General features: G+C 37.9%; 1 protein-coding gene across 1 annotated transcript in view; it reads left to right on the top strand.

The window, feature by feature from the left end:
- The window catches only part of LOC111160925 (uracil phosphoribosyltransferase homolog), a 34,929-nt gene extending 29,917 nt beyond the window's left edge, over positions 1-5,012 (top strand). The window contains 3 exon segments of the mRNA XM_022524316.1: positions 595-756; positions 1,641-1,739; positions 3,689-5,012. Coding sequence (XP_022380024.1) covers positions 595-756; positions 1,641-1,739; positions 3,689-3,795 — 368 coding nt within the window. The 3' untranslated portion in view covers positions 3,796-5,012.
- The last annotated feature ends 7,390 nt before the right edge of the window (positions 5,013-12,402 follow it).

Raw genomic sequence — 12,402 nt, 5'->3', positions numbered from 1 at the left:
TTAGACTAAAAAATAGCTGTTCAGAAACCAAGAGGTTAGTAGTAGTGTTGGTTATGGTTCTTGGGGGGAAGGGAGGGAACAGTATACTTATTTCACTGTTTGCTGGCAAACTTCTCCATTGAATTCATTGCTGGGGTGCAGTGATATCTCCTAATGTCACCTTGATCTGTAACCCAATTCCTCCATAAATCTTCTGTATTGTTTTTTCAGATGAAAATAACAGGTTGAAGTGGTTTAAAGCCTTCCTTAAAATAATAGGAATAAAATGATCCTGACAATTGGAAAAGCTCAGGGAGCAGCCTAACAAAACACTGTATTTTTTGTATTCATGGAAGTGTGACATCCCTAAAACTTGAAAGTGAGCAATAAAACTAGCTTATCCTACTTTCATTGACCAGGACTTAATCTGGTTTAATTGACCTGCACTAAGTATAAAATAAGAGCATATCAGAAATAAAAGCTCTTAGCTTAAGAAGAATTGCTCCCATCTTGACAATGTCCTTCTTGTATTAATAATAGTCACACACTCTGCTTTGGTCTGTTTTTGGACTTTAATTCTATCCCCCGCCTTTTTTAAAATTTTCCTTCTTCAAGGTGAGGCAATGGAACAAGGTTTACGAGACTGTTGTCGATCCATACGAATTGGAAAGATCCTGATTCAGAGTGATGAAGAGACACAAAGAGCCAAAGTGTATTATGCCAAGTTCCCCCCAGACATTTACCGGAGAAAAGTCCTTCTGATGTATCCAATTCTCAGTGAGTGGCTGGAATTTAATTTGTATACTTTGCTTAGGGTTTAAATCAGTTCAACTTAGTGACTGCCATTTAGGTACCCTTATATAAAGGCAAAACCATTTCTAAATGTGTTTTTCTCACTTGCATTTGGAGTTGCCCTGGGCAGTTCTCCAGGGAATTTCTATTGTGTAATAAGAGCTTATACATTGTCTAAATAAACTTTAGTAGCTCCAAAGAGCTTTTGTTTTAAAATGAGTGAAAACAGTGAAGCAAAGGATCTAATGAGGCAAAGTATACAGACACAAAAAATATATTGAAATATGTCCCTTCTGTAGCCCAATTAATGTAGCAATGAATTTCTCAAGGATTTATCCTTTCTGAAAGTAATATTATTTTCTCCTATTCTGATTTATAAGCTTATTCAGATCGCACACGGTATTGTCTCCCAGGGTTGGTGGTGGAGGTTGAGTGTCAAATTGGTATCTCAAATACTGAATGAATTTAGGGTTTGTTGTACATTTGAAAACTTAAAAGTATGTGTGTCATGTCCATTATTGAAAATAACATCATGGATGGGGTGCCTGGGTAGCTCAGTCTCTTAAGCGTCCAACTCTTGGTTTCGGTGCAGGTCATGATCTCAGGGTCTTGAGATCAAGCTCAGCATCAGACTCCTCTCTCTCTCTCTTGGAAATAAAAAAAGAGATAAATTTAAAAATAGATAAATAAAAATCTTAAAAAAAAAAAGAAAAGAGGACGTCATTGATAAAGAGCAGGCACCTTCAAATGAAGCTTTGCCTAGTGCCTTATGTTGGATTACCAAACTGCCTCTACTTCAAAGAAACTTCAAAGACGTTTTGAGATAAATGTTCAAGTTGCTAATGCATTTGGTTGTCATTTGATTTCAGGCACTGGAAATACTGTAATTGAAGCTGTAAAGGTTCTTATAGAACATGGAGTTCAACCCAGTGTTATCATCCTACTCAGTCTGTTCTCTACTCCTCATGGTGAGTTCAACATGTCTGGGGCTCCAGATAGTCATGGGTTGGGAAGGTATGTATCTGTCCAGACTCTCATTGTGAAGAAAAGTTCATTTCTACTTTCACGTTAAATCTAAATTGAATTTTGGTAGTTTATAACTTTTGTTTATCATCTCTAAACTTAGTGATAAAGTATTTTTATACCAGTCTAATGTTCAAATTCAAATGGAAAGTATGAACTAACCCCTTTGAAGGGGATTGTAATTGTTTTCCTGGTATCCCTGTTTGGGTAGAGCCTGCACGTGGCTGAAGTGTCCCTGTTTCTCCTGACTTCTCACCTGAGCCTGAGAACTGCTCCCAAACAGCAAGAAACTTAAGGTTCCTGTTAGCCCTCTGGTCTTGCTGCATAAACTTTGCAGCGTGTAGCGAAGAGCAGAAGTTTTCTAAGTTCTGCTTCTGCTCAGAGGGCATAAAAGGTAGAACTGTGTGTTCTCCATTTCCTTTGGAAGCTAAGGCCCTAGTTTTTTGCCATATAATCTAGGACAATTGTGAAAGTATCCTAAGAAAATAATCATATGTGCATGTAGAAATTTAGCCCTTAGGATATTCACTGCAGAGTTATTTTTAGTGTAAGAAAAAACTTGAAATATGTAAACGACTTATAATAAAGAAATGATTAAATAAATATATATTCAAAGGATGTAATATTATATAACTTTTAAATCATGTTTTTGAAAAATGTTTAATAACATCAAAAAAGCTATATGTGAACTTAAGAAAGTATGTCAAAAAATAACAGCATTAGAATCACATTAAATGCTACCACCAAGTTTAGAGATGACTTATGCAAGTTATGACTCTTATGACTACCAAAATCAGACTTGGATTTAACATAGAACCTGATAAGTCTTTGCTTAGCCTGAGAGGCTAGACAGATGCCCAGTACTATTTCAATTTTCATTTTAAGATACATACTATGTTAATGGTGGTTATCATAGGATTTGGGGACTCTAAGCAATTCATTTTATTTTTTTAAGCTTTTTTTGTATTTTCCAAATGTTTGACATTGAATTTGTATTTGTTTCCTAATTGAAAAGAAAGAGAAATATGTGGCTTCTAGTTAGGGTGTTTCCTCATTTCCAAAGGTTTTGAGTCTCCGCCAACCTTGAAGGGGCCACAGTGTATGCACTTGGGAGGGCTGCTTTCTGCAGGCCATTGCTTATTTTGTCATTTCATAATAAAAATTCACCTGTAATTCAAGTGTTGATGGTGACAAAGGGCAATTTCCTTGGTCATCTATTTATATACAGCAGAGGGGGCGCTGTAAACATTGAGATAACCAAATAATTATTGGGCTTCCTGCCCAATAGTAAGTATTAATTCTAAGGGCATACATTAGAATGGTATACTATTCTTTGACATGGTAGATGAAAAAAATCTTATTTTGTGGCTACATTGCTACGGTTTTTTAGTTTGGCGAGCGTCCTAGTTCATCGGTTTCTCTGCAACCCCCAAAGCTAGAGTCCTAACTTCTGAAAGCTAGCTCACTCTGACATACCAAAGATGTTTTTACCCTTGTTTCACAGTGTTCTGGTTGAGAAGCCATCATCTTAATATATGATCCTGTTTCTGGAAAGGATTGTATTCGCTCTATTCCAGCTGCCTTTAAAATGAAACAAAACAAAGACTTTTCAGGGAAAAAGTTTCTATAACTGAATGTATTTTTTAAATCCTGGATATGAAACAATTTGATTCTAAGAGTTTATTAGTGAACTAGTGGAGGTGTGTGATGATTGTCAAACTTTTCAGGTATCAGACACATAAACTAAGAGATTAATCAAGTCTGACTAGGTATTTAAAGGTCATTGCTTTCTGTCTTCTGGCTATATTATACCTAATGACTAAAATTCCTGAATTCCAGCTAATATTAGCAAAAAGTCATTCCATTACAGCCACTCTCCTTTTATTTTTTAAAGGTGCCAAATCAATCATTCAGGAGTTTCCAGAGATCACAATTTTAACTACTGAAGTTCATCCTGTTGCACCAACACATTTTGGACAGAAATACTTTGGGACAGACTGAGTTGCCAAAGGAAAATTAATTACCTTGTGTAATATTACAGTTAATGTTTTGAGTTTCTACTTGTTTACTAATTCACTTGAGGAATGGCAGAGAAAATTGTGTTTTGTAATTTTTGGAAGAGAGTATAATAAAAAGGAAATATTTGAGGTTTATTTAATTTATTTGATTATTTCTTAACTGTTGGCACTAAATTCGACAGGGAAGCACACACAACTCTTAGAAAATATTTTAATAATACTCTTATGCAAGTTGATGATCCCTCAGTGCATTGAAACTGTTACCTAATATTTTTTAAAGTAGGCTCCACACCCAGCATGGAGCCTAGTGTGGGGCTTGACCTCACGACCCAGAAATCAAGACCTGTGCTGCGATCAAGAGTTGGATGCTTAACTGACTGAGGCACCCAGGTACCCCAAACCTGTTTCCTGATTTTTGAAAATTATAGTTTGGGGGGTGTTTGCTGCCACAAATAAAACCCAAATGCGAGTCTGGTCTTTGGCCCACTATAGTTTGCATTTTGTTTAGTTTGCTTTCATTTTTAGGGAGAGTTTGTGTATATGGCTGTCATCACCTTCTACTCTTTACTTCCCAGTACCATATGTGCTGGTAACTTGGAGAGGGCAAAGAAAGAATGCCTCCTGAAATTTTACATTTCTGTTAATATCCTCACTCAATTAGCAGACCCAGGGTATATGGTTAGCTCTTTAGTCAAGCTATTATGTTCTTCACGGCTCACTTCCCATTGTGTACATTGTTGGTAGGTGCCTTGCCAAGTATAATTCAGTGAAAAAGATGGTGAGCATTTCCAACCACAGAACTGTAACATTAATTTACACAGATGGATTGAACCAGGTCTGTCTGGATGCTGATGGGGTGAGTACTGTTAATGCCATCAATGCCCTGGAAAGGAATTTGTGGTGGTCTTTCTGAGGTATGGGGGAAAGAACAGTTTCTTGCTAAGTTTCATGGCGAATCAGTATATTAAATTGCTGCATTTTTAATTTGCATATTTCATTCAGTTTGGAAATGAGTTCTTTCACATACTTGTCACCTGTAGATGTATGAAAGTTAAAAATACCATGATATTTTTTAATTCCTTAAGATTTGTATGTGTTCTTATTTAGGCCTCTGAAGATAAACCGCTGTAAAAATCAGTGTGTTCTGAAACTTGCTTGTAAAATCCTGATCTCATTTTGCATTGATATTAAACATTTTAACAGTGGTTCTGGCTGATGACTTGAATAGTTATACTCTCACAACCCCATAGGCAGCTGTTTTGGGCCTCTGCTCCAGAAAATCCAGAAAGAACAGCAGGCACTATCTTAGAACCAAAGCTGATGGAAGTCAGCAACGATTAGGGGAGAGGAAGGAAAAGCTGGTGTACAGGGGAATGTAGATCCTAGGAATGCTAGAAAGACTTCATTATATTTTCCCTTTATTTTTAAGTTTTTATTTAAATTCACTGTATATTACTTAACATACAGTGTAATATTAGTTTCAGGTGTAGAATTTAGGGATTCAACACTTACATACATCACCCAATGCTTATCACAAGTGCCATCCTTTATCCCCATCACCTATTTAACCCATCCCTCACCCCATGTCCCCTCTAGTAACCATCAGTTTGTTCTCTATAGTTAAGAGTCTGTTTCCCGGTTTACCTCGCTTTGTTTCCCCCTATGATCATTTGTCTCGTTTCTTAAATTCCACATATGAGTGAAATCATATGGTATTTGTCTTTCTCTGACTTATTTCGCTCAGTATAACACTCTCTAGCTCTACCCATATTTCAAATGGCAAGATTTCATTATTTTTATGACCAAATATATGTGTATGTGTGTGTGTGTGTGTCTGTTTCTATGCTGGTACCATATTGTCTTGATGAATACAAGTTTGTAATACAGCTTGAAGTCTGAAATTATGATGCTATCAGCCTTGCTTTTCATTTTCAAGGTTGCTTTGCCTATTTGGGCCTTTTCTGGTTTCATACAAATTTTAGGATTGGTTGTTCTAGCTCTGTGAAAAATGCTGGTGTTATTTTGATAGCGATTGCATTAAATGTACAGATTGCTTTGGGTGGTATAGACATTTCAACAATATTTGTTCTTCCAATCCATGAGCATGGAATGTCTTTCCATTTCTTTGTGGCATCTTCGATTTCTTTCATCGGTGTTTTATACTTCTCAGAGTACAGATTTTGCCTCTTTGGTTAGGTTTATTCCTAGGTATCTTATGGTTTTTGCTGCAATTGTAAGTGGGATTGATTCCTTGGTTTCTCTTTCTGCTGCTTCATTATTAGTGTATAGAAATGCAACAGATTTCTATATGTTGATTTTGGATCCTGGGACTTGACTGAATTCATATATTAATTCTAGCAATTTTTTTGTGGAGTCTTTTGGATTTTCTATATAGGGTATCATGTCATGTGCAGATAGTGCAAATTTGAATTCTTCTTTGCTGATCTGGATGCCTTTTATTTCCTTTTCTTGTCTGTTTGCTGAGGCTGAAACTTCCAGTACTATCTTAAATAACAGTGGTGAGAATGGACATCCCTGTCTTGTTCCTGACCATAGAGGAAAAGCTATCAGTTTTTCCCCATTGAGGAGGATATTAGCTCTGGGTTTTTTTGTATATAGCCTTTATGATGTTGAGGTATGTTCCCTCAGTCCCTACTTTGTTGAGGGTTTTTATCAAAAAATGGTCACTGTGCTTTGTCAAGTGATTTTCCTGAATCTACTCAAAGGATCATATCATTCTTTTTTTTTTTTTTTAAAGATTTTATTTATTTATTTGTCAGAGAGAGAGAGGGAGAGAGAGCAAGCACAGGCAGACAGAATGGCAGGCAGAGGCAGAGGAAGAAGCAGGCTCCCTGATGGGCAAGGAGCCCGATGTGGGACTCGATCCCAGGACGCTGGGATCATGACCTGAGCCGAAGGCAGCTGCTTAACCAACTGAGCCACCCAGGCGTCCCGGATCATATCATTCTTATCCTTTTTTTTATTAGAGTGGTATATCATCTTGATTGATTTGGGATTTTTGAACCACCCTTGCAACCCAGGAATAAACTCCACTTGATCATGGTGAATGATTCTTTTAATGTACAGTTGGGTTTGATTTCCTAGTGTTTTTTCTAAAAGATTTTATTTGAGAGAGAGTAAGCACAAGCAGGAGGGAGGGGCCGAGGAAGAGGGAGAAGCAGACTAGCTGCTGAGCAGGAAGCCCAACATGGGGCTCAGTTGCAGGACCCCGAGATCATGACCTGAGCTGAAGGTAACCTCTTAACTGACTGAGCCACCCAGGTGCTCCTCAGTTTTCTAGTATTTTATTGAAAATTTTTGTACCCTTGTTCACTGGGGACATTGGCCTGTAATTCTCTTTTTTAGTGGAGTCTTTATCTGGTTTTGGTATCAGCGTAATGCTGGCCTGATGGAATGAATTTGGAAGTTTTCCTTCCAATTCTGTTTTTTAAAATTGTTTGAGAAGAATAGGTATTAACTCTTCTTTATAGAATTCCCCCTGGGAAACCATCTGGCCCTGGACTTTTGTTTGTTGGGAATTTTTTTTGATTGCTTGTTATTCATCTTTTCAAGCTTTCTATTTGTTCCTGTGTCAGTTATGGTAGTTTATGTTTCTAGGAATTTATTTCTTCCAGGTGGTCCAACTTTTTGCCATATATTTTTTCATAATATTCTGTTAGAATTGTTTGGATTTTTGTGGTATGGGTTGTGATATCTCTTCTCTTACTTGTGATTTTATTAGTTTGGCTCCTTTCACTTTTCTTTTTGGTAAGTCTGCCCAGGGGGTTATCAATTTTATTATGTTGTTTTTTTTTTTTTTAAGAAGAAACAGCTCCTGGTTTCATTGATCTGTTCTATTGTTTTTTATTTTCTGTATCATTTCTTTCCATTTTAATCTTTGTTACTATCCCTCCTTCTGCTGGCTTTAGGCTTTGTTTTTTGTTCTTTTTGTAGTTCCTTTAGGTGTAAGATTAGGTCCAGTCTTTTCTCAAGCCTAGCAAGTATCCTTATGATTGTTGCTTGAAATTTTCCATCAGGCATGGTACTTGTATCTGTTCTGCTTAGATCTCTGTCTGTCACCTTATCTTGTTCTTTCATTTGGAATGAATCCCACTTTCTTGGCATCTTGTCCCTGTCTCTAACTTCCGTGTGTTAAAAGAGCCAGTTATGTTTCCTGTTCCTGAGAGGAATGGCTTTATGAAGAAGAGGTCATATAGTGTCCAGAGCCTGGCACTTCTGGGAGTAGCTCTTTTGTTTTGGCTGCTCTATCCTTCAGGCTAGTCATCTGCAAAGGCTCTCCTTGCCTGCAGTGGACAGTGTTTAGTCCTTGGCCAAACTGTGGTGAGTTTTAACTAGGTGTGCTCTGTTCTGCTTGTGAAAGGAGACCTGCTACTGCTTCCACTAGAACTGAAGACCTCTCTGGTCAGGAGATGTGGTGTTGCAGGGTTTTCTGCTGGTCTCCTGAGGAAGGGGGCCTGCCACCCTGGGACTGAGACAGGCTTCACCAAGAAGGGCAGTACTGCTGGGGTACAGGGGTTTGGGACCTGGTATAAGCAAGTTGCTACCACTGTTGCTTTATACAGGTGTCTCTGTGTTTATGCTGAGGAGCTAAGGACGGAAGTGACTCCAGCCAACTCTTTTGTCACTAAGAGAGGCATCTCCCTGAACTCTGCCTGTCAGGGACACACTCCAAGAAAAGTCAAATAATCTTCCCCCCACCCCCACCATGTTCCCCAAGAGTTCTTCATATCATTATTTCCATGCCATGTGCCCCTGGGTTTTTAGCCTACCTTCTCTCCAGGAGTAGGCAGTGCCCTTGCGGCTCTATCCCAGCCCTGACTGCTGACCTTCAAAATGTTAGTCTTTAAGCCTTCCTGGTTGCAAGAACTCATGAAAATCAGCCCCTCTTGTTTTCCCGGTCAGTGGCTTTGGGGATTCTCCTTGTGCATTCCACTGTGTGCTCCTCTCTCATCTTTCTCCACAGCCACAGCTTCCAACCTGTATCCTTGATCTGTTTCTTCCCTCAACCAAATCTCCATACTTCCTGTCTTCTTCGATGTGGTTTCTTCTCTCCCTTTAGTTGAGCAATTCGTTCTGTAAGTCTTCAGGTTGATGTCTGGGGCATTTAGAATGATTTGTTAGTTATATAGTTGTGTTTGAGGGACAAGATGAACCTTGGGTCCTCCTAGTATGCTGCAATCTTAGCTCTAACCTATCTCCCTTTATTTTTGAAAACTGTCATAATTATGAACACTGAGATTAATTGATAGATTATCCATATTACAATTCTTCCATGGCAAATGTTGCTTTCATGTTCTTATTATCATTTATTACCCATCATTTAAGTATTTTGATACAATGTGGAATTTGTTTATTCTTGATTAGTAGAAGCTGTAACTGAAGCCCAGTAAAGCCCAAATCTTTAACTCAGTGTCCTAGGAAAAATGTGAGCAGAAATTTCAGATAGAGACCAGATTTGGCTTGGACTGATGCATTGAATTAGTTGGAAAGGTGGTATCTATCACTATAGGAGTCAGTGCTTCTGCATTAGTACTTCTGTTAGGGTTTCAGTATTTTGAAGTAACTGTCTAGAACATCAGACAAGTTCATATTGAAGTGCAGGTATAAAACCATATTGCAAGCAAATTATTTTTATATTATTAGCCATTTAAATTTAATTTGTCTTGTTTCACGGCACCTAGGTGGCTTAGTCGTTTAAGCGTCTTTCTTTGGCTCAGGTCATGATCCCAGGGTCCTGGGATTGAGCCCCACAATGGGCTCCCTGCTCAATGGGGAGTCTGCATCTCCCATTCCCTCTGCCCCTCTTTTCCCTCTCCCCCTCCACTCATGCTCTGTCTCTGGCTTTCTCTCTCTCAAATAAATAAAAATCTTTAAAAAAAAATAATGTGTCTTGTTTCTTTTCATCACTGAATGTGATTAGGATTTGACAACACTTGTTTCCCACATGGAGGAAAATCCTGCTATAAGCAATAGCAATTATTCAATGGGATCATATTCCCCACTAATGTCTTTCCTTTAACCCCCTTCAGATTTTAAGAAAAATTATAACTATGACTTCTGAAATTTAGATGTTTTTACCAAGTGAGGCATTATTTGTAGGGTTAATCACTTGTACAACTCAGGGCCTGGGAAATTTTCTAAATGATACGAAATTAACAGACTATTCAAAACAAGATTGTTTTTAATGAGATGAATTTCAAAGTAGTTTAAACTGTGTAGATTCCTTATTGAAGAAAGAAACCCTAGCACCATAAAAATGACACTCAAACAGTGTATGACAGTGTTTCTCAAAAGTTGAATGTGCATCAGCATCACCTGGACCTCACCGCTAGAATTTCTGGTTTAGTAGGTCTGGAGTAAGGCCTGAGGACTTGAGTTTCTAAGTTCCCAGGTAATGCTGGTGTTGCTGGTCTGGTGGCCACATTTTGATATCGGGTACTTCTTCTTTTATAATATAAGAATTTCATGATATACATTTCCTCAGAAATACTGATTGAGCTGTACCCTACAAATTTTGATATATCGTGTTTTCATTTTCATTTTGGGCAAAACACTTTTTCTCATTTCTGTTTTGATTTTTCCTTTGATCTAGGGTTATTTAGAAGTGTGTTAATTTCTAAATTTATAGTATTTTCTAGATTCTTTTTTATTATTGATTCCTAATTTAATTCAGAGAATATGCTTCATATGATTTGAATCCTTTAAAATTTTATTAAGATTTGTTTTATGGCCCAGAATATAGTCTCTTTTGGTAAATCTTCCCTGTGTGCTTGAAAAGTATGTGTATCCTACTGTTGTTTAGTGTTCTCTAGAAATGTCAATTAGGTTAAGTTAGTTGATAGTGTTGTTCAAGATTTCTCTTTCTTTACAGATATTTCTGTGTGTTTGTTCTATCAGTTATTGAGAGACTAAAGTGTTAAAATTTATTGGTATATCCAGGCTCGGTGCAGAGTCTGCTTGAGTTTCTCTCTCCCTTTCCCTTGTTCCCCCACCCTGCACCCACATGCTGGTGCATGCTCTCTCTCTCTCTCTGTCCCCCCATCATACAAATAAACAAATCTTTTTTAAAAAAGAATACATGTTTTGGTCCCTAAAATGTTGGGTCCCACATACTAAGGTTATATGCGTAGTCACACCTAGATGTTATTGACTGTCAGTATGCCATGAAGGCCTCTCCTAGCCTTCCTTGTCTCAAAGTGGGGCCATTTCCCATGGGCATTTAAGCCCACCATATAATGCCTACTACTCTATTCCTATCAGAAACTAGCTTTTATTTAATGCTTTATACCCACTAAAACAAGGGTGTTAAGTATTTATCCATAGCATACTTTGGCATCATAGGCATGTAGCTGCTATATTCTGACCATAATAAACCCAGAACCTTTCTAAGTATTTGGTGATCAAAGTTTAAAGTTTTATAGTGATCAGTCTGCCAGGAGTTGTATGGTTTGATGGTTCAGCAGAGTAATTCCTGGAAGTGTCTTCTTAACTGATACCCTTTATAGTAGATATAACCTGACATTTAGGAAGCAAAATGTACTGGCACATTATTGAAGTTTTATTCAGCCATCAACAGCTGATCCTGTTCATTATAGCATATGTCCAGAATGTCTCTCAGAGAACTAAAACCACTCAGCTTTGCAAGCTTCCATTCAACCTTGTCAAAATCCAAAAGTGGGGGTGGTCAGGGCAAATATACACTGTCACCCTCTTGGATATCTGGTATGATTATGATGAGACAATTTTTCTCTTCTTTTGAGCCCCTTGAGGAAACAGTGTAATATGGGATGTCCTTTGTTGCATAAGCCATTTATTCACTCTTTTACCTTCAGCTAATATTTTTCCTTCTTTGTACTTGTCATTGGTTTTCCATCTTTAGAAGAAGTGTCAAGATTCAATGACAGTGCTGGTTCAGATTGCTGGCAACAGTAGTAAGTGTCTAGCAAGTGCTTTCCTTTCAGTCCATTCCCATTTGTATAGAAAAGGGTTACACAGATAACTAGTAGGCTCTCTAAACCACTAGGCAATACAGCTGCAGTCATTGTCAATTCCAACTTTGCAAGATAGGGTGAAAGTATAATCCATCCCAAAAGGCCCTTAGAAATTCTGGCATAAAGATTTAAAGGTATAATTAGTTTCTTGCTTGGGAATCATCCCTGTATCTGACAGGCTCTGTTGTAGTCCTGGTCCAAAAACCACTTCATCAAGCAGGAAAAACTGTTGAGATGATGTGTGAGGGGATTGAATAGCTTTACAGTATCCTCCATACACTTACTTCCCTACAAAAGTAGAGGAGACCATTCAGTGGGGACCGTTCTTTTGTTGCCTTCATGTTGAATGTGAGCACACATTCATTGAAGTATGTAAAGTTTCCATGCTTTTGTCTCTCATCACTTTTTTTTATGTCATAATTCACATACAGTATAAGTAACCCTTTAAAATATTTGTCATTTTTTAAAAGATTTTATTTATTTATTTGACAGAGAGAGATCACAAGTAGGCAGAGAGACAGGCAGAGAGAGGAGGAAGCAGGCTTCCTGCTGAGCAGAGAGCCCGATGCGGGGCTCGA

The sequence above is a fragment of the Enhydra lutris genome, unplaced genomic scaffold (assembly GCF_002288905.1).
Source record: "Enhydra lutris kenyoni isolate GAN:26980312 unplaced genomic scaffold, ASM228890v2 scaffoldscaffold79, whole genome shotgun sequence".
In the NCBI taxonomy this organism is placed as follows: Eukaryota; Metazoa; Chordata; class Mammalia; order Carnivora; family Mustelidae; genus Enhydra; species Enhydra lutris.
Note: the sequence above shows the minus strand (reverse complement) of the source record. Positions and strands in the feature narration are given on the sequence as shown.